We start from the raw sequence: 19882 nt of genomic DNA, 5'->3' as shown, positions 1-19882 counted from the left end.
AATACACCCTTAGGGAACAAGGGAACACAACACAACATACACACGGGCACGCACGCAGATGCACATACGCTCACGCATACTATTCTCGCCCCTGGACTGATTCATTTCACCTAGGTTCATCTTTCCTCTCTTCAGTCCCTCAGGATGGAGGTGAAATCTTAGACTAGAGCCCCATAGTTCGAAGTGTTTCCCTAGAGCAGAGCCCCTCCCCAACCTAGATCGTAGCTACGTCCCCGCTCCTGCCTCTCTGGACAGAGGTAAGCCTGCGGACCAGAACTCTCAGAACGCAGCGTCGCCCCCACAGTAGAAGCCCACCCCCGGCCTAGATAGAAAGACCGTCCCTCTAATCCTCTCCGCTAATCGGAAAGGAGGCGGCACCTTCACAGCAGAACCCTGCCCCTGAGGGCTTCCTAAATGGCACTTCCAGCGACCTGTCCCTACAAAGAAGTCCAACTTCCTTTCTAGAAGGCAGCGAATTTAGACCCGTCTGCCCCGCCCTTGGAGGCGGGACCCTACCACGCCCCCTGACGTGCCCCTTCCATTAGGACGCAGCCCGCCTCTTCCCCCTTGCGCATGCGTCACCTGTCCGGCTTCTGTGGAGTAGAGCAGGCAACATGGCGGCTGCTGAGGCAGCTGTCTCGGAAGAGTACGTGGTGGGCGCCGAGGCAGGCCGGGGGCAGGAGCCGCTGTCAGGTAAGGAGGTGGTGTCGGGGCGGCGAGGTCTCGGGGGTGCCTGGTGTCCTCCGCCCATGTACTCAGGGCCCATGTTCCGCCCGCAGGGACCCCCGTAGAGTACCACCGCGATCCCTCCGGCCCCGTCAACCCGGCCAGCCCCGATTTCCCCGGCCTGGTGAGCCCCTACCGCACCCACCGCGTGGCGAACCCCGAAGACCTCGTGGAGCTTGCCCAGCAGGTGCAGAAGGTGAGGGGAACGCCGAGGGGAGACCTGTCTGCCCTTTAGGGGAGAGGAGAGGGGAAGGGAGAGGACCTGGGGGTGGGAGGGAGGAGAGAGAGAATGTGGGGGTGTATACCTGGGAGGTGGGAAGGAGGAGGAGAGAGAATATCTGGGGAGTGAGAGAGAATAAGTGGGTCGTGGTGGGAGGGTGGGAGGGTGGAAGGGTGAAAGGGAGATGGGAGGGAGAGGAAGAGAAAGAGAAAATACCTGGAGGGTGGGGTGAGAGAGGAGGGGGACACAGAAAACCTGGGGCGGGGGTGGGGGTGGGATGGGGGTGGGAAGTATCTGGCCTGGGGGAGGGAGAGGACTTGGACTTTGGAGGGATAGGGAGGAAGAGAGGAGAGACAGAGGACCTGGCTTTTAGGGTCGAGACTAGAGAGGACCTAACTTTTGGTGGGGGTGGTAGAAAGACCTGGGTTTTGTGGGGAGACTGGAAGAAGAGAATACTTGAGCTTTGTGAGGATAGGGAAAGGCCTTTTTTTTTTTTTTTGGAGGAGAAGGATGGAGAAAGGTGTGCTAGCTTGTGGCAAAATTAAGGGGAGGTTGGGGAGACCTTTGTCTGAGGAAACTGAAAGAAGGTTAAGTGACTTGCCCAAGGTTGCACAGATGGAAGTAATCAGAAATGAGATTTAAATCAGATTTTCTGACTGGAGTCAATGTTTTTTTTTTTTTCCACAGTATCATGCTGCCTTCAGTTGTGGGTTGAACTAGATGATCTCATTCAAAAATTCTATGAAATGTCTTAGTATGGGGCTCCCTATACTGGTGGATAACAGTACAATAGGTGATCTTTTCCAAATTCTCTCAGCTTTCAGTCTCACATGGATTTAATTTGCGTTGGAAATTTCATGACACAGTGTTTCTTCTGCACTTTACCTCTAAAGATTACTTGTATTTTATAAACACTGTGATATTTGACAATGAATGTTCCCGTTTTTTTCATCCGCCTTACAGAGCCTTAATGATGGTAAATGCAGGTAGCCAATTTCCCCACCTGCACCTTTGATATATTTCTTGGCCTCCTTTTCTGGTGTAGGAAAAAAATTAGGTTCCGATGATTTTCTGTGACTCATATCTTCTACTTTCTAGAGTAGAAAGAAAAGTATTACTATGGATCAAAAGACGGTCATTTACCCAGGTAGATCAGTGGTGTAGTATCAGGCTACTGTACAGACAACTGGCCTAGAATATAGAAGGCACAGTTTTTACTTTCCAAGCTTACATGCTGATTATGGAAATATTCCATGGACAGTCAAAGGCAATTAATTATTGAGTATCTACTATATTCTGAGAACTGCCTTAGATGTTACTTGTGGGGGATGGGGGTAGAGCAGAAATAGAGAATATAAGACTTGGTCCTTTTATGGGGGGGTTAGGTGGGGAGACAAGACACATACAAGAAATATGCAAGAAACAATTAGGTAAATTGAGTAGCATATAATATCGATGTGTGCATGTATATATGTATATGTGTAATATATGTGTGTGTATATGTATATATATCCCATGAACAAGTTAAAATAGTACTTCATACTCCTTATGCTTATATTCTAATTTGTAATATGCCTTTATACCAATAAATGACCTACATACAAGAAGTAGTTATAAGGGATTATCATCAAAGAAATGTAAGATCAGAAAAAGAAGTAGACTGATTATATGGCAGGAGTGAGAGAAGATAAAAGCCGGAATAACCCACTGGTACCCAGAAGATCTTTACATTTACATTTTACATACTTTACATTTAAGTGTTTACTTTAGAGGGTGGTCTCTAGAACATCAAATGGATCCTACTAGATTGTAAGCAGAGGCTAGTGTTTTTATTCATCTGTCTTTACTAGCACAATGCATTGCATGTAGTAAGTGATGAAATGATAAAAGGATTGAATTACATGACTTAGGAACATAACTGCTGAGGAAGGACAATAATGAGGAATTCAAGTTACATGGGAATGCTTCAGAGTTCTTTTTCCTTTTTCTTGCTTACTTTGAATGTATATAGAATGTCAAAGGATCTGGCCCTATTGGAGTTTCCACTGGTAGCTATATAGAGTTTGTTGAGCTCCCCAGTAGCCCAGTGCTAGGTCCAGTCCTTCTATTGCACATCTATTTTATCATATTAAAAAAAATACAGAATAGGTAGTTTGGAAGGGATATGGGATTCCTCTGGCACCTAGGTCAAATTAAGCTGTGGGTCTGGAGTCAAGAAAACTTGAGTTCTGATCTTGGGCAAGTCACTTAACCTCTGTCTGCCTCAGTTTTTTCAACACTATGGGGGATAACAAGAACACCTACCTCTCAGGGTTGTTGTGAGGATCAAATGAGATATTAGTAAAACACTTAGCACCATCTGGTTTTGAAGTTGGGACGAAGTCCAGGAACACCAAGACTGGAGTTCTGAGACAGGGTCATGGAGGAGGGGTGCCCCTCAAGGACCTGAGTACTGGAGAGGGTCAGGGCCATCTGGAATGAATTCATGGACTCAAGCTTTCTTTAAGTCAAGATGGCAAAGATTTATTACGCAGGCAAGAGTTCTTAGGGAACCTGCAACCTTTGAGCGCTACAGGTAAAGTTTATACAGGTTATTCTATAATAAAACATGTGCCAAATATGCTAATTAGGTTATTCAGGGTAGGGATTAGGGAGTGGTTAAGGAGTGGTCAGTTCTTAAAGGAACATGCACTTTTTGTATCTGCTGTGCAAGTATCTTACCCAAGGTTCACTGGCCCAAGGCGGGGAGGGGCCCTATATGGAGGTGTGGTTTTAGGCCTGAAATGGTCACTAAGTCAACTAACGGTCAGGGCTTACTGAGAAATTCTCAGGTGGCTCCCATCAATCTCTTTTTAGACAAGTTAAACATAAGGGAGTATTACATATATCTAAGTCTAGCATGCATATGATAGGTCAGTGAGTAGTAAATATCTCTATGACCCAGTAGATGGCCAGTTCAGCTAGTACACAGCTCTAGGTGTAGCTGGCCACTGTATCAGGAAAAGAAATAAATGTTTTGCTAGGGCATGCTGTCCTGTTTTGCTAGAGAGAAACTGCTAGGGACAGTGTTTTGAGGCTAGGGAGAGAAGTGATTTTGGAACTGGGGTCCAAGTACAGGTACCCAAGCACCCCGTTACTGGCACTTAATATAATGTTTATTGACTGACTGACAAGTGACATAGCCAGGATTAGAGCATAGATCTGACTCCTGTAGCTGTTATTCTTTCCACTAGTGAATTGTTAGGATAACTTTAAGTTGTAAGAACCTTGAGGGCATTAAGTGTATTTTTCTGTCTTTCTTAGTGTCTAACATAGTACCCTTCCCAACTTCCCTATCACTGTAATGGCCCCTCCTTCTTGCCACTCACACAGATATGGTCCTGGTCACCCTTGACCCCCTTATCACCCCCTTATCACCTTATACTTGAAATATTCCAATAACCTTCTGGTTGGTCTTCCTGCCTCAAGTCTCCCCACTCCAGTCTATTCTCTACTCAGCGACCAGCGTAATTTTTCTAAAGTGCAGGTCTGACTGTATCACTCCCCTACTCAGTTAACTTTAGTGGCTCCCTGTTATCACCAGGATCAAATATAAAATCTGATATTTTCATTTCAACCTATTCATAAGCTATCTCCTTCCTATGTTTCCAGTCTTCTTATACTTTTCTTCCCTCCACATACTTGCTGTTCCATGAGCATGGCTCTCCATCTCCTAGCTTCTGTCTTTTCAATGATAATATACCATTCCTGAAATGCTCTGACTCTTCACCCCTCCCTTTCTTGGCTTCTTTAAGACAGTTCAATCCCACCTTCTGTAGGAGGTCTTTCCTGGTGATCTATTCTCCCTCCTTCCTTACCCCCGCCCTAACTGCTACTGCTTTCCCTCTGAGATTACCTTCTATTTATTGTGTACATCTTGTATGGTTTTTTTTTTTTTTTTTGATGTTGTCTCTCCCATTGGAATGTGAACTCCTTTAAAGCAGAGACCATGGCTTTCGCCATTCTTTGTATCCCCCATTCTTAGTACAGTGCCTGGCACATAGTAAGGATTTAATAAATGCTTGTTAACTGCCTGCTTGACCGAATAGATGTATGCTTATATAAGGGTTCTCTATGAGTTTTAGCTCATAAAAAGGCTTAGCCCTTTGAAGCCTTCAATGAGTTTTCTTCTTTTTCATAGGCTGATGAATTCATCAGAGCAAATGCTACCAACAAGCTGATAGTTATAGCTGAGCAAATCCGGCATTTGCAAACACAGGCCAGGAAGGTAAGGAAAATACTGCTTTTGTTCCCAGGGTTTAGGGACAGGCTTCTTAATTTTCCATGTTTATTTTCCAGGCTGAAGTTGGCAATTTTTTTTTTATATAACTGCCAGTTGGCTTGAGCAAAGTGTTAACCATGTAGCTCTGTGAGATCAATAGGCAGTGGAGTGGAGGTGAGGTGGGGAGAAATTGTGCAATAGTCAGTTCATCAGTTCAGGCCAGAGTCGCATCCTGGAAGGCATTCTTCTCAGGCCTTAATCCAGTTTGAGAAGCTCTTAGGAAGAAGAAAAATGACATAAAGGATACAGATTTTGATACAGTTTCTAGTAACTGAAACCACCAAAAATCTCAGCCCCAAACTATTCAGTCCTTAGCATTATAAAGTAAAGCCTTAAGTGTTACAAAATGTTCTTCTAATCAAGGTAATCTATTGCACAGTTCTAAAATAGGGTTTCCCATATTAGGGCATGCTCTTGCAGTTGTATTTGCAAACAAGCCAGTTAGAATATAAATGTATGTAGGTTGGCCATAGCTTATCCCTCAAAAGGCAAGGTAAGCATCATCTGTGGGGATGGGCAAGGAGATTTATTTGGACCAGCTAGGGAATTCAAACATCAAAAGAATCCTCCTAATCTTCCTGGGAAGTATACAGTTAGAGGCATGTATAATGAAAAAAAGCAAGACCAGTGGAAGCTAAGGGACCATAAAAGACAGAATTGGGAATAAGGTAGCATCTGATTGAGAGAAAACCCAGGGTAGTGCTGTGTGTTAAAAATAGTCTAGTTTTCATTTCTTCAAAATTGCCCAAATATTTCAGTTTGATATTCATTTCACTATTGTGGGAAAAGCCAGAAAACCAAAGCCCTCTTCAGACAAAAATAATCTAGAATTTTAGCTGGATGACTGTGAGTACAGATTCTGTCTATTGTTTCATTTGTTGTTGTTTTTTTGTGGTACCCAGGTATTGGAAGAGGCTCGAAAAGATGCTGAACTGCACCATGTAGCTTGTAGTGTGGTGAAAAAACCTGGAAATATTTACTACCTCTATAAACGGGAGAATGGACAGCAGTACTTTTCCATTATTTCACCAAAGGTAGGAGGACTGCATTTTTTGTCAGTGTAAGACAACATCCCATTGAGCAAACAACTGAGTCCATTTTTACCCTTTTACTTCTTTTTGAAGTTCACAAGAAGGCATTTGTGGAGCAGGCAGAGGGTGCTGTTCACATTTCATGGGGGGATTTTTTTTGGAAGGGAGGGGTAAGCCTAGGTATAGTCCTAGCAACAGATTCTGCTTTCCAAGGATCAACTACCTACATATGAAAAGGTTTGTTACAAGTAGACTTTTCACAAAGTGATTCATTAGCTGTGGTAACTGAAAAAAAAGGAAAGAAAGAAAAAGATGCCCCTTTTCTGCTTTTGGAGTAATGGGGGCCAGGGGTGAGAGTGAAGGTGAGGGTGGGAGCAGACAACTGAAAGAATCACAATTTTTATACCATCTATAAACATTAAGCATTGACAAAGTATGAGATCCAGTGACCAACAAATGGACCAGGTACTGGAGGAAGAAAATCATATCAGTATATATTCTTTCTATAAATAAAACCAGGATATAGAAAGAAGTGGCAGATAAATGGAATGACCATAGGGTCATAGATACTGAGCTGGAAGGGACCACGGAGGCTATCTAGTCCAGCTCCCTTACTTTAAAAATGAGGAAACTCAGGCCCAGGGAGAATAAGTGATTTTTATCCAAGATTACACAGGTAATAAGCATCAGAGGTGGAATTCTGACTACAGAGCCAGCACTATGCACAAATACCATGCTGTCTTTCTGGTTTGCAAGACCTGCCTAGACACATAAGGCATTGGCAGAGTTGGTTTTATGGTTTATTCAAAGGGAGCAAGAAGCATCATTTCCTGGGACATTTGGCCATCTGCTGAAATGCTCATGAACATTTATTTGTAAAAACACCACAAGGGGAATTGTAGCTTATGTGTCAACATATGTTGCAGAGAATGAGAAGGTAGAGAACTCAATAAGACCCTTCTAACTCAGTGACTTCACTGTGAAGGTGGGCAGTAAGGGAAGATGATGAAAATGTGTTAGAAAATATATGCCTGAAAAGGGACAGGGTCAAAGGAGAAAATTGAATAAATGGGGGATGGGATAAGATAGAGGGAAATATAGTTAGTCTTTCACAACATGACTATTATGGAAGTGTTTTGCATAGTGATACATGTATAACCTATATTGAATTGCTTGTCTTATCAAGGAGGGTATGTGGGGAGGAAAGAAGGGAGAGAATTTGGAACTCAAAGTCCTAAAAACAAATGTTGAAAATTTTTTTTTACATGCAACTGGAAAATAAGATATACAGGCAATGGGGTATAGAACTCTATCTGGCCATACAAGATAATAAGGGGGAAGGGCATAAGGGGGAGTGGAGAGTAGAGTGATAGAAGGGAGGGCAGACTGGGGAAAGGAGCCGTCAGAATATATGCCATCTTGGGGTGGGGGGAGGGTAGAGATGGGGAGAAAATTTGTAACTCAAAATCTTGTGGAAATGAATGTCAAAAACTAAAAATAAATTAATTTTTAAAAAAAGAAAGAAAAGAAAATACATGCCTCAGGAATAAGAAAGGAAGGAGGCCAAAGGCATGTAGACTACATGCCTATATTGTGAATATTTTGTTTAAGGGGATCGGGGGTGCAGAGCATGGCAATCACTGAATTACATCTTAGAAAATGAAATTGATTACATATTAACAGGCAGGAAATAACTAGGAGAATTCCAAAGCAGCTGTCTGTGTCAGACTGTTGACTTGTTAGAGACAAGGTCAAAATCAACAGCAAATTAGAATAATAAAAGTGAGTAGGGATTTGGTGCAATTAAAGCAATTTCAACCTGATATTTTTAGACAATCTAATGATGATTAAACATGGGAAATGGATAAAAGACCAGACATTGATAGAAACTATTACCATTTCCTAAGGAAATTTGACTAATGTAAATCAATTGTCATAAGAGACAGAAAGATACTCAGAAACCACTTTACTCAGCAAACCCAAGCTCTTGCCAGGCAGATATGTTAGTCAAGGACAACACTAGTTTAGGACATAAATTCATTTGTAAAATTTTGTCAAGGGTTGTGGGAGATGGTGAATTGTATCATCTCAAGAACGGCATGGAGCAGTGATGAGAGAAACAAGTTTATAGAAAGTAAAAAATAACTTATGGACAACCTGTGTGCTGCATTGGTGCCTATGCATTGTCAGGAGATCTAGGGGAAGGTTCAAAGTTTAGCTTTATACATACATATATCCATATGTGTATATACAATACATACATGTGTATGTACATACACACGTATATATTGTACATTTATATTTATATACATATACTTTCAGTAACTTAATTATTATTTAGTTCATTCCCTATTTAATGAGCCATACCTGACCAGTCCTGGGGGATTCTTGAATTCTAGTCTTTCCACCTTAAAGAGATTTATGATTCTCATACCTTAGCATATAAGTATCAGACTTGGACACCTTCCCAGGTAACTGACTTTTACAACTACAGTAGAAATCAGAGCATAAGAATGTAGTGGGGTGGGGATTTTAAACATAGAAATGTATAGTATATTTATCTGGCTTTTTTGCCTTCTCTAGGAATGGGGGGAAAGTTGTCCACATGATTGCCTTGGTGCCTACAAGCTTCAGCATGACTTCTCCTGGACTCCATTTGACAACATCGAGAAGCAAGATGCTGAAATCAGCATCACGGACACACTTTTGAGCCAGCAGATGGCCCTGCCCCAGTGTACAGAGCCCAATTTCCAGGGCCTCACTTAATGACCAGGGACAATGCCAAATAGAATGTGGGCCTGGCCATTCTGTCTCCTTAGCTTCTCTACGCCCTACTTTGTAGGAGTTGTGAGAAGTGAGATATGATGTACACATATGAGCACCTTGGATGGAGATCCCCTGTGTGAATTGAAGTATATATATCAACTCATTTTGGGCTCCATGCTCCCTGCTTCAGAGAATCTGCAACTAAACAAACATGGGCTAGTAACCATTATTACAAATCACAGCTCACCCAGATGGACAAAATCCATCACCATAGCTGAACTAGAGACTTTATAGGAAAGAGAGGAAATGTCATTTCCTTGAAAAGGTTATAGACTACTGTTTATACCCAGGAATCTGTACTGCCACCTCTTTTTAACTCAGAATGTTTGGGAATGGGATTAAGGCTAAGCAAAGGGCCTGGTGCTTCTGCTTCTCTAAGTGATTCTACCCTGTTCCAGAAAACTTTAGACTCAGAATCATCATCCAAGGTCTCAGGAATATGCACTGTGCAGAATGGCAGGTAGAGTAATGTGGCTGATCAGAGAAGTAATTCTAGTTTCCTTAAAGCGCTGTCTGGGCTGCATTTACCCTAACTCCTCAAGCCCTTCTTGTTGGGCTGGAAAATTGTGACAGATGCAGGAGAGAAGAGTGGCGGCCTTCCCTTAAACTCCTTGCCTTCAGTTCCTAACCAGAGTTTTAGGATCATAGATTTAGAGCTGGAAGGCACCTTCAGAAGGCATTGAATTCAATCCCCTTCTTTTACAGATGAGGGGGAGACTGAGATGTTAAGTGACTTGCCCAGAGTTCCATAGCCGTTAAGTGTCTGAGGCAGGACTTGAACCCACTTCCTCCATGAAGCCATGCTGCTTTGTGGAGGAAGAGAGTTGAATTTTTGTTAGCCTAGTTTGGGAAAAAGGTCCAGGGCTAAACTATCATATCAGTAGCACAAGTCCATTTAAATGGCTATTTATAAATATCATGAAAGAAAGGGTGAAACAATACAATGGGAATGAGAACTCTGCAGTTCTGTTTGCAGAGAATTTATTTTGCTTTTTTCATAGAATTCAGAACATCTAGTCTGACTCCTGTATTTTATAAATGATGAGCCTCCTGACCTTCTGCACTGTGGCCTCCTCAGATTGAGAGTTTGGAGGGACCTAGGAGATCATCTAGTCCACCCTATTTGTTCATGGACACGAGAAAACTAAGGCTAGTCGTTGTTAGGTGACTAGCCCAATGACCAGCTACACAAGTAGCAAAACCAGAATTCCAGCCCAAGTCCCCTGACTTCTAGTCCAGTACTTCTGACGTTATACTAAACTTCCTCTTGTATTGATGACAGTAAACAGCAAAGGAATTCCCAAAGTATGCAGCCAACTGCCTTCACTTATCTTCAGCCACATAGCAATTATATGGGGAGTTCAAATAAAATGAAGTATGCAGAAACCTAGTGGTGAGGTAGGATATTCTTTTCTGCGAATTACCCAGCTAATTGTCCCAATTAATTGCTTTGTCAAGAAAAAAAAAACTTGTTTTGCAAATAGGATTCTCCTGGGTTTATCCCTAGCTAAAGGTCTCCATGAGTCCCTGATTCAGTTCATGTACATTTGGCAGTTGTTAAGTGCTATCCTGTGTGACGTGGTTTGCTGTGAAGAGACTAGGCTGTGTTTAGCCACAAGAGCTGCCATAACTCCTTGGGGAATAGCACCTATACTCCTAAACCCATCTTGAACTTTAAGGTCTTTCCCACTGAGCTGTCTTGGAGTTACACATGGCCAGCCAAAGCTAAAGCCCCTTCTGGGCTTCTGGTAAAATGAAGGTACACCAATCAGAGTTGGGACTGGAAGGAACCAAGGGAGAAGCATGGGATAGGATGAAAACATGGGCAGAGAGCCAAAGTGGTAGAGGAGATGTTCTTATTCCTCATTTCCCATAAGTAAAATCTGATAGATCTGACTTGGAATCCCATTTAACATACCAATGGGAGGAGTGCCATTGGCATAATGTTGTGGCTACTGTTGATTTGAGATCTAGAATCACATCTGCTGGAAGGATTTTTTAAAAATACTTCTGTTTATCAGGCTCAGTTTCTGGGAGCTCAGAATGAAGGCAGATAGTAGGAAGGGAGAACTATGTTGCATCTAAGGAAATGCTGTGAGTTTACTCTTCTCAGAAAGCATACATGATTCATTGACTATCTCCCTTCTCTGAGCATCATATAAAATTAAGAGAACACCGGGACTTTCTGTTGTGACAAAGGTTGTGCTGTTATCAGATTAACCTCTTGGGCCATTCTGTCTATTGTAAGAAGTTGAGCATGGAGCCAGCCAGAGAAATTTGGTGTTTACTAAGTGCTGACTTCAAGAGCACTGTGCTGGGCTCTGGGATAGATACAGGAATTAGATGATGAAAGATGATCAAGTAAGATAAGATGTTACTGAAATAAACATTACAGTCAAATTTATTCCTACTCCTGATGGAAGGGAGGGGACTCAGAAAAGAAAGATTAAGGAAAGGGTCAAGAAAGTTTAGGAATAATGGACCCTTAGCAAGAGATGAAATACATCTGAAAAGAGCTAATTAAAATGGATTTCTTTGTCTGGAGTTTTTTGAATGTTATCAAAATGGCTTTAAAGGGAAAGAAAAAAACCTGCCAACATTTATCTACCAAGCTTGATGCTACAAGAATAGAAGAGGGAGCCAGTAATCCATAGGAAACTATATCTGAGAAACTATAAAACTAAGAGGCCTCAGGTTACTCTCATTGAATAACTGCATTCCTTCTGAATAAAGTGCACCCTCCTTCCAGAGCCATATTCTAGTTGAGTCTCATCCCACTATGGCTCACTGATACCTACATCAGATTTACCTCTTGTATTAGGATCTCTAGTTCCGCATGTTAGCTATGGTGTGGTATATAGAAATGTATACATGTTTATATATGTATATATAAATATAAAAATACATGCAAATGTATGTATATATAAATATAAAATATATGAATTTATGTATGTATGATATGTATATATTTATATGTATATATTAATTTTGCATGCATATATAAACATAAAAATGTGAATACATTTTTATATGCCATAGCTAACAGAACTAGAGATCCTAATACAAGAGGTAAATTTGATGTAGATATCAGTGAGCTGTAGTGGGATGACACGACTAGAATTTGGCTTTGAAAGTAGGGTGCAGTTATTCCAATGGGAGTAACATTGCATATAAAGAAGATACATGAGGAAATCTAGGAACCCAAGGGTGGAAACATGGCAGAGAACATTTTAGAGAGGGAATCAGTGGAAGCCAAAACAAGCAATATGGTCATAGGAGTTTATTATAGACACTGGACAAAAGATGAGGGTGACTATCAATATGCATTAAGTGCCTATTAAATCCTTGAACCATGTTAAGTCCTGAGGAGACAAAAAAAAAAGGCAAGTCCATACCCGCTCACAAGGAGCTCATGTTTTGATGGGGGCAAAATATGTAAATGACAAAGTACATACAAGATACAGGAGTAAATGCAAGTTAATCTGAGATGGGGAGGAAGTTAGAGAAATCAGGAAGTGGGGGTAAGGAGGCAAGAGGATTCCAAGTATAGGAGAAAGCCAGTATAAATATATGGAGATGAGCAATGGAGTGTCCTGTTCAAAGGCACCGTAAATAGGGATGGAAGGGAATGAGCATTTTATTAAGTGCTTATGAGCCAGGCACTATATCTCCTTTGTCACAACAACCCTGGGAGGTAGGTGCTATTTTTACATATAATAATGTTATCACAGCTAAGGAAACTGAGGCAGAAGTTAAGTACCCCTGGTCACATGACTAGTACATGTCTAGTAGTACTCCAGGCCCAGCCCTCTCCACAGAGCCACCTAACTGCCTCCCCATACGTGGAAGGAGATAAAATGTAAGACTGCCCTGGTAGGAAATGGCCAGGTTATGTAGAACTTTAAAGGTATATTTGATTCTGGAGGTGATAGAAGATAGTTTGGAGTGGGAAAATATGATGTTATTGCAATAGTCCAGGAAAGAGGTGATGAGTGTCCAACCTAGGATAGGGGTTCTCTCTGTAAGTGGAGAGAAAGGGATCTCTAGGAGGGAGATTGTAAAGGCACAAACAATAAGATTCAGCAATAGATTGAATGGCTGAGAGAGATAAGGATGAGAAGTTTAGAAGGACACCAATGTGAGCCTGAGCAATTCATAGCATTTATGTAGCACTTGAAAGTTTGCAAAGCTTCTTACAAAATGCTGCATTCTATCCTCACCATGACCCTGGGGGCAGGTACTACGAAGAAAGTGACTTGCACAGAGGCCCACAGTAGTATGTGTTTGAAGCAGAATTTTAACTCAAGTCTTTTGACTCCACATACACCAGTATCCATTGTGCCACCTCTCTGAGTGACTGGGAGGATGGTAGTGCCCTTGACAGTAATAGGGGAACTCTGGGGGGGGGGGGAAGATAAAGAGTTCTGTTTTGGATATGTTGAATTAGTTCATGCTATCCAAGAGAGTTTTGGTGATTGACTGTAGCTCAGGAGAGAGACTAGGGTGGGATATATAGTTTGGGAATGCATCTTGAACCTAAGGGAGCTGATGAGACCACTCAGATACTATAGTGTGAAAAGACAAGGCCCAGGACAGAACATTAGGTGACAGCCAGAATTGGGGGGAGTGGGAGGGGGTGGAGAGAGAACATGACATGGATAAGCAACTAGCAAAGGATACTAAAGAGTGATCAGATGGATGGAAGGCCAATTAGGAGAGAACAGTGTCATAAAAACTTAGGAAAGAGTATCCAAGAGGAGAAAGTCATCGGCAGTGTCAAATTCTGAAGAAAAGAAAGATGAAGATTTGGGAAAAGGGCCATTATATTTGGCACCTCTGGAGAGGCCAACCGATTCTCATCGCTTGAATGATGAGGTCAGTTACCATACTGCAAATGTTGAGAAGAGAGGAATCAGAGACAACTAGTCCAGATGGCTTTCCCAAGATCAGCAGAGTACAGACCTGGATGGAAGGCACTTTGACCATGCAGATGTCTGCTGGAGTTTTTTTTTTCTGCTGAAAGTAGAATAACTGATAAGATTCTTGGCTTGTCTTATCAATATTTTCATCCTATAAAAGGAGGAGGGGGCCAAAGGGGAATAGGTATTCTGGACTTGATTCTGGTCAATAAAGAGCTGTATTAATTATTAAATAGAAATGATGGGCACCTTGGGAGCAAATAATCATCATGGAGTTTATGAACTGGGCAAAATTTGTAGTGGACTCTAAACTCAGAGAGAAGATTACAAAGTTTTCATAGAAAGGTAAGGAAGGATTCCACATATGATGGATGAACAACTGGATAAGAAGATGGTATCTGAAAACTATATTTGGGTGCCTGGACATAGATTAAAGTATAGGAATGATGGCCTCTTAGCCAGGCAGTCAGTAAGCATTTGTTAAGAGTTTTTTTTTTCTGTGCTAGTCACTGGAGATACAAAGAAAGGCAGAAAACGTAGTATTTGCCCTCAAGGACTTCACATTCTAACAAAGGAGACAGGTTGTAAAAACTAGGTACATAAAGATATGTACACAATAGATGAAACGTATAGAGTGCCACCTAACAGAGGCTAATAGCTTTGCTTGGATTCTTGCCAATCTGACCACAAGGTCTTTAAAATGAAAAGGATGAAGGAAGGAGAAAACTGCACTCCAGGAAGTCATCTGAAGAGAGATGGGAAACACTTCAGGACATTTTGAAGACACAGATGATTGCAGTGAGGAAATATGGCGGGAAGAGAGACACCTCTTAAAGAGAACAATGTGGCTGAAGCAGAAGCTAACTCAGGATTTTTAAAAGATGTTTTGAAAATGGAAACAAGAGCAGGTAAGTGAGGATAAAAACCAAAGTACCCTATGGTTTCATCATTTCTCCTTCCACGCTCACATGCTTCCTCCCCACTTCCCTACTTCTGTTGGTGGAATCCTCTCATCCTGGCTAGAAATCTTTGATTTACCTTTGAACTCTTCCTTCTCCCTAACATCTAACCAGACAATGGTCTGATCAGTTCTAAGTTCACCAACATCTCATTTCCTTCCCCTTTAATCCATTCACAAGGTCACTATCTTAGTTCAAACCTCCATCTCCAATTATTAAGACTTGTATTGCAGTAATTTGTTTTGCTTGACTATACATTTTTGTGGCAGGGGTTTTTCTTTTATTCTTCATTCTTGGGGTAGGAAGTCGGGGTGGGTGGGAGGGAGAGAAGGTAGATTTTTGCTGACTGACAAAATAAAATATAATTTGAGAAAGTCGCCTCCTATTTTATTTCCCCATCTCCAGTATCTCTTTACAGGGCTACTGAAATATTCCTAATGTACATGCCGCTCAAAAGTTATCAGGATAGAATAAGTTTCCTCTCTGATGAGGCTTTCCACAATCTGACTACAGTATGTTTTCCAGCCTCAGTCCAAGTGATTACACTTCTGCACACTCAAGTTCCAGCTAAACTGCACTATTAGGGTTTTTGTGTTTTGTGTTGTTTTTCACCTCACTCTATGTTCCCATATTCCATCTTTTGCCTCCATGCATTTGCCTTGGCTGCTGCCATGAATCTCAGATACATTGGCTTCTTTCTGCTTTCAAGGCTTAGCCAAGGTGTCCATTTCCCCTGGTGGAAAGGGTCCTCCCCTTCCAATTTCTTAGAACACTTTGGGTTTCTCTCCCTTTTCCGCAGCACTAGTTATGCCCTACCTGGTACTTTTTTGTGGACTTGTTCCTATCGCCCTGCCCAGCAGAAGGGCAGAGACTGCAGTTTTCCGGGGTTTTGGAGCCAGGGGTAGAAGGAAGTATCCCAAATCCAGGGAGCTTGTCTCAATTTCCACTGCCGGATCTTGTCTGTCGGTCTATTTGGGGCTTCGCAACAGGTCTATAGGACTCTTCCTAGGCTGGGAGGCATAAGTGTAATGGGAAGGGCGATCCACATAACCTTCGGTTTGTGAATCTCTCCAGTAGACGGTCTCAAGACACGATCGTCTTGCCACACTGTCGAAAGGTAGGAAGGAAGGAAGGAAGGAAGAGAGACAGAGAAGAAAGAAAGAACCAAAGGAAAAAGAAGAAAGAGAAGAGAAGCAAAGGAGAGGGGAGGGAGAAAGGCAAGGAAGGAAGGAAAAATGAGCACGTCGAAGTGCTAGTTCTGACAGGTTAATAACTGCCCCTCTCTGTGACACCTGCCCTAGGACCCCTCCGCCCTCCGGGATTGTGAGCTCAGAGGTATGTGCGAGTAGACAGGGAGACCAGTTCCCCAGCTGAGGATGCCCCCACCCCCTCTACCCCCAAGCGGCGCGGCAGAGGAATGCCGGGTCCCCTTCCCCATTCCGCTTGGAATGCCCTGGCCACAGGTGATCTCGGAGGAGCAGCTTCCCTCTAGCCTTCAGAAAACAACAATGCTTCAAAGCTCTGATTTCCCTACTCTCAGCCTCAGTTCCTCTAGGACTAGGGGGATGGGGGAATGGGGTTTGGCGACTTCCCAGGAGGGGTCAGGTGGAAGGGATCGGACCTGAACTTGAGATACTACTGTGGGACGTGTGAGGACCTTAGAACCCACATAGAGGAAATAGCGTGGTAGGCTGTCTTTTTCGGTGGTGCTAGAAGGGCCAGTCTAAGCTCCAGATTAAAGGTGTTGGGCACCCCCCCCCCCACCAAGGTATTCAGAGTCCAGCCTAAAACCGTAATAAAGGATCAGGAGCAGGTCGATCTTGAACTCTAGGTGAACCAAGTAACCTATGGATATTAGGTGTGGAACTGGAGGGGCCCTCAGGGCCATCTAGTTTACCCCTCATTCCCATTTTATAAAGAAGAAAATGGAGACCGATAGAGCCGAAACTATTTGAGTTCATCTAGGTACACTAGGCAGAGTTGAGATTTGAACCTTGGATTGTTGAGTTCAAAGGCAGACAACTATGTTGCACGGCACACGAATGGGGGAGCCGGATCTAAGGAGACGATTGCTAGGACCAGCGCAGGGCCTTTTTCTCTAGTTTTTCCTCTACATCAGCTTTGCCCATATATAAAAATTCAGTTCCATTTCCCCTGACTTTGGCTGTGCCATTATGAAAGTCGTTCTCCTCTATCTTTGTAACTCAGTCTACCCTCCCTCCATTATACCGCCCCCCTCCCACCTAGGAGATTAGATCAGGTGATTTCTAATGTTCTCACCAGCTTTGACAGTTTGCGGGTTCAATGATCACATTTTAGCTTCAGGGAGATAGGTTTCTTTTTTAGTAGCTCTTGAGAGTAGCAAGAGGGGACAAAAGCTCTGGATTTGGAGTCAAAGGGCCAGGGTTCAAATCTCAGCTCTGCTACTTGTCCCTGTGTGACCTTGGGTAAGTTACTTCCCTTCTCTGGTTCCTGTTTGCTCCTTTATAAAATGAGGGGCTTGGACTCGTCAATTAATAAGGTCCTTTCCAGTTGGAATTCTTATGACCTTGATCAATATTTTCATTCATACTCTGGTCTATACTTATTCTTCCACTGATGTCTACCACTTCTAGTGCCTCATCCTGGTTTGGAGGTGACCTTGGCGTCTCAAAAAGGCTGAGCTGATGGAGCACAAGCTCTGGAAAGGCTTGGAAGACCATCCCAGCAATGGGCTGTCTGTTGACCAAGGATCAACCTATGTAAGTGAGGAGATGCTCATCATGACAGAGGTTGGCTGCTGAGTGATTTTTGTTTTGTGGCTGTAGAAGCTCACATAAACTAGTACACTGCGGAGGGGCTAAGAATGTGCTGTTGGAGGAAGCCCTCTCCCCAGTGAAGTCACTGATCTTTAAAATATTGAAGGACCAGTTGTTTGTCCTTCATTTCTTGAAGAGGACCATGGCATCAGGGAGGTGATAAATGATGTGCAAATGAATTAAATTCAAGTGAGGGAGTGCTGTACAAAAATTACCAGCCTCACTTTCTCTTCTGGAGCCATCTGGGCCCAGTGGCAAGATATAGATGACTGGAGATGGCCCTAAATGCAATGAAGGACCAGTATATATTTGTCAGAATTAAAGCACCTGCTGTGTGGAGAACCCTCTGCCAGGCCCTGAGGGCAGGGACAAATAAAGTTTAAAGAAGACATATTCCTTCTCCTTGTGGAACCCATAGCGGAAAAGACACAAACGAGTAATTATAATGCATGGTACCATATAATAAGTACATTAAAACATTGTGAAATGCTGTATTAGGTACTGAGGAAAGCCCTTACCCAGTGGGGCAGGAATACAACATGGCTTTGTGAAGTGGTGCCATTTGAGCTGGTCTTTAAAGAATGGCATTAGAATTCAGATGAGGAAAGGGAGGAAATAGCATGAACAAAAGCACAAAAGTGGGAAAGCATGGGTTGTCTTTGTAGGATTATAGTATCTAGAGCTGAAAGAGACTTGGAGATTATTTAGTATAACTCCTTTATTTCACAGACTCGAGTTGTCAAGTTAACCAATATTTGTTTGTGTGCCTTCCATGTGCCAGACATTATCACTGAGGGCCTATGTACTGTAGGGATGCAAAGAAAGACAAGGTACCAGGAGGAAGGTGGCAGAGAATACCCATTTAGGCTGACATAGATGTTGTGAAGGGAGATAACAGGTAGACTGGAAAGGTGGTGAAAAGCCTTACATAGTAAGCACTAGGGTTTGAACTTTACTCATTAGGCAATAGGAATCAACAGAAATGTTTTCAGCTGTGGATCAACATGTCCATATCAATACAAGAGAAAGATTGGCCTTCCTATGTATGAAATATGGATTGGACCAGGGGACCTGTCCAGATGTTATTATAGTAGTCCAGGTAGGTTACAATGAGGGCTTGTCCTAGGGGATGGCAATGGGAAGAGAGAAGGGATTCGTTTAATTTAGAGAAGTTAACATTTTAGATACCAAAGTCAAGATTCAAAATCTTGACAAGCTAGAGCACTGAGCTGAGTCATAAGATTAAACTGAATAAGCGTAAAAATATTTACATAGTTTAAAAAGTCAACTTCAGAAGTACACAGCAGGAGAGGCAAAGTTAGCAGCTCATCTGAAAAAGCTCTTGGGATTTTCATTGACCACAAGCTCAACAATGTGATATGGTAGCCAAAGGGCATTGATGCAATTTTGGGTTGCGTGCATGCAGATAGGCACGGTAACAGTGACTGGTGGTTTAGCCTGAAGAAGAAGAGACTTTGGTGGGGAGGAGCTTAACATCATGCTGTATCCAGACCAGTTGGAGGAACTAATTATTTTAGTCTGGAGAAGAGAACAATGAATAGAGAGATCACTGTTTTCAGGAATTTGAGGGGCCATCATGTGGAAGCCGGATTAGACTTGTTCTGATTAGCCTTAGGGGCAAATCTAGGAATATGGGAGGAAACTGCAGAGTCTATGTTTAGGACTGATTAGGAAAGAACTTCCTAGACTGGAATGGACTGCCTCATAGTGATAGGGTCCCTTTCAGTGGAGGTCATTGAGCAGAATGGGATGGCTCCTTGTTGTTATACACATCATGGAGAGGACATTCCGATTCAGGTGCAGGTTGGACTAAACGGCCTCTGATGCCCCTTCTGGCTCTGAGATCCTGTCATTGAATGGTCCCCCAACAAGAGACTGTTTGATTCTACTGAAAGACCTCTATTGAGGCAGAACTGGTTTACTACCTCTGAGGGCAGCTCCTGTTGCTGGGTAGCTCCAATTGTTTGGCTTATAACCAGCTAAAATTGTCCGTCCACTTTGCAACTTCCACTCATGGCTCCCAGTTCTGTCCTTAGGGCTAGCCACAACAGGTCTAAATGT

At 42.7% G+C, this 19882-nt stretch overlaps 1 protein-coding gene across 1 annotated transcript; it reads left to right on the top strand.

Moving 5' to 3' along the window:
• The first annotated feature begins 583 nt into the window (after positions 1–583).
• Positions 584–11668, top strand: C2H1orf50 (chromosome 2 C1orf50 homolog). Its single transcript, XM_036746158.1, has 5 exons — positions 584–693; positions 780–922; positions 5127–5213; positions 6170–6301; positions 8882–11668. Exons 1-5 carry the CDS (start codon positions 615–617, stop codon positions 9062–9064), a joined length of 624 nt encoding a protein of 207 aa, XP_036602053.1. The 5' UTR covers positions 584–614; the 3' UTR covers positions 9065–11668.
• Positions 11669–19882: the final 8214 nt, after the last annotated feature.

This window comes from Trichosurus vulpecula, chromosome 2 (genome assembly GCF_011100635.1).
Source record: "Trichosurus vulpecula isolate mTriVul1 chromosome 2, mTriVul1.pri, whole genome shotgun sequence".
Lineage (NCBI taxonomy): Eukaryota > Metazoa > Chordata > Mammalia > Diprotodontia > Phalangeridae > Trichosurus > Trichosurus vulpecula.
This window is presented reverse-complemented; position numbering and strand designations above follow the sequence as displayed.

Excerpts from the sequence above, each read along its gene's own strand:
- C2H1orf50 (XM_036746158.1), top strand. The coding sequence starts at position 615 with ATGGCGGCTGCTGAGGCAGCTGTCTCGGAAGAGTACGTGGTGGGCGCC. Across the intron at positions 694-779 it reads GGGGCAGGAGCCGCTGTCAG|GGACCCCCGTAGAGTACCAC; the intron begins GTAAGGAGGTGG and ends TTCCGCCCGCAG. Across the intron at positions 5,214-6,169 it reads TGCAAACACAGGCCAGGAAG|GTATTGGAAGAGGCTCGAAA; the intron begins GTAAGGAAAATA and ends TGTGGTACCCAG.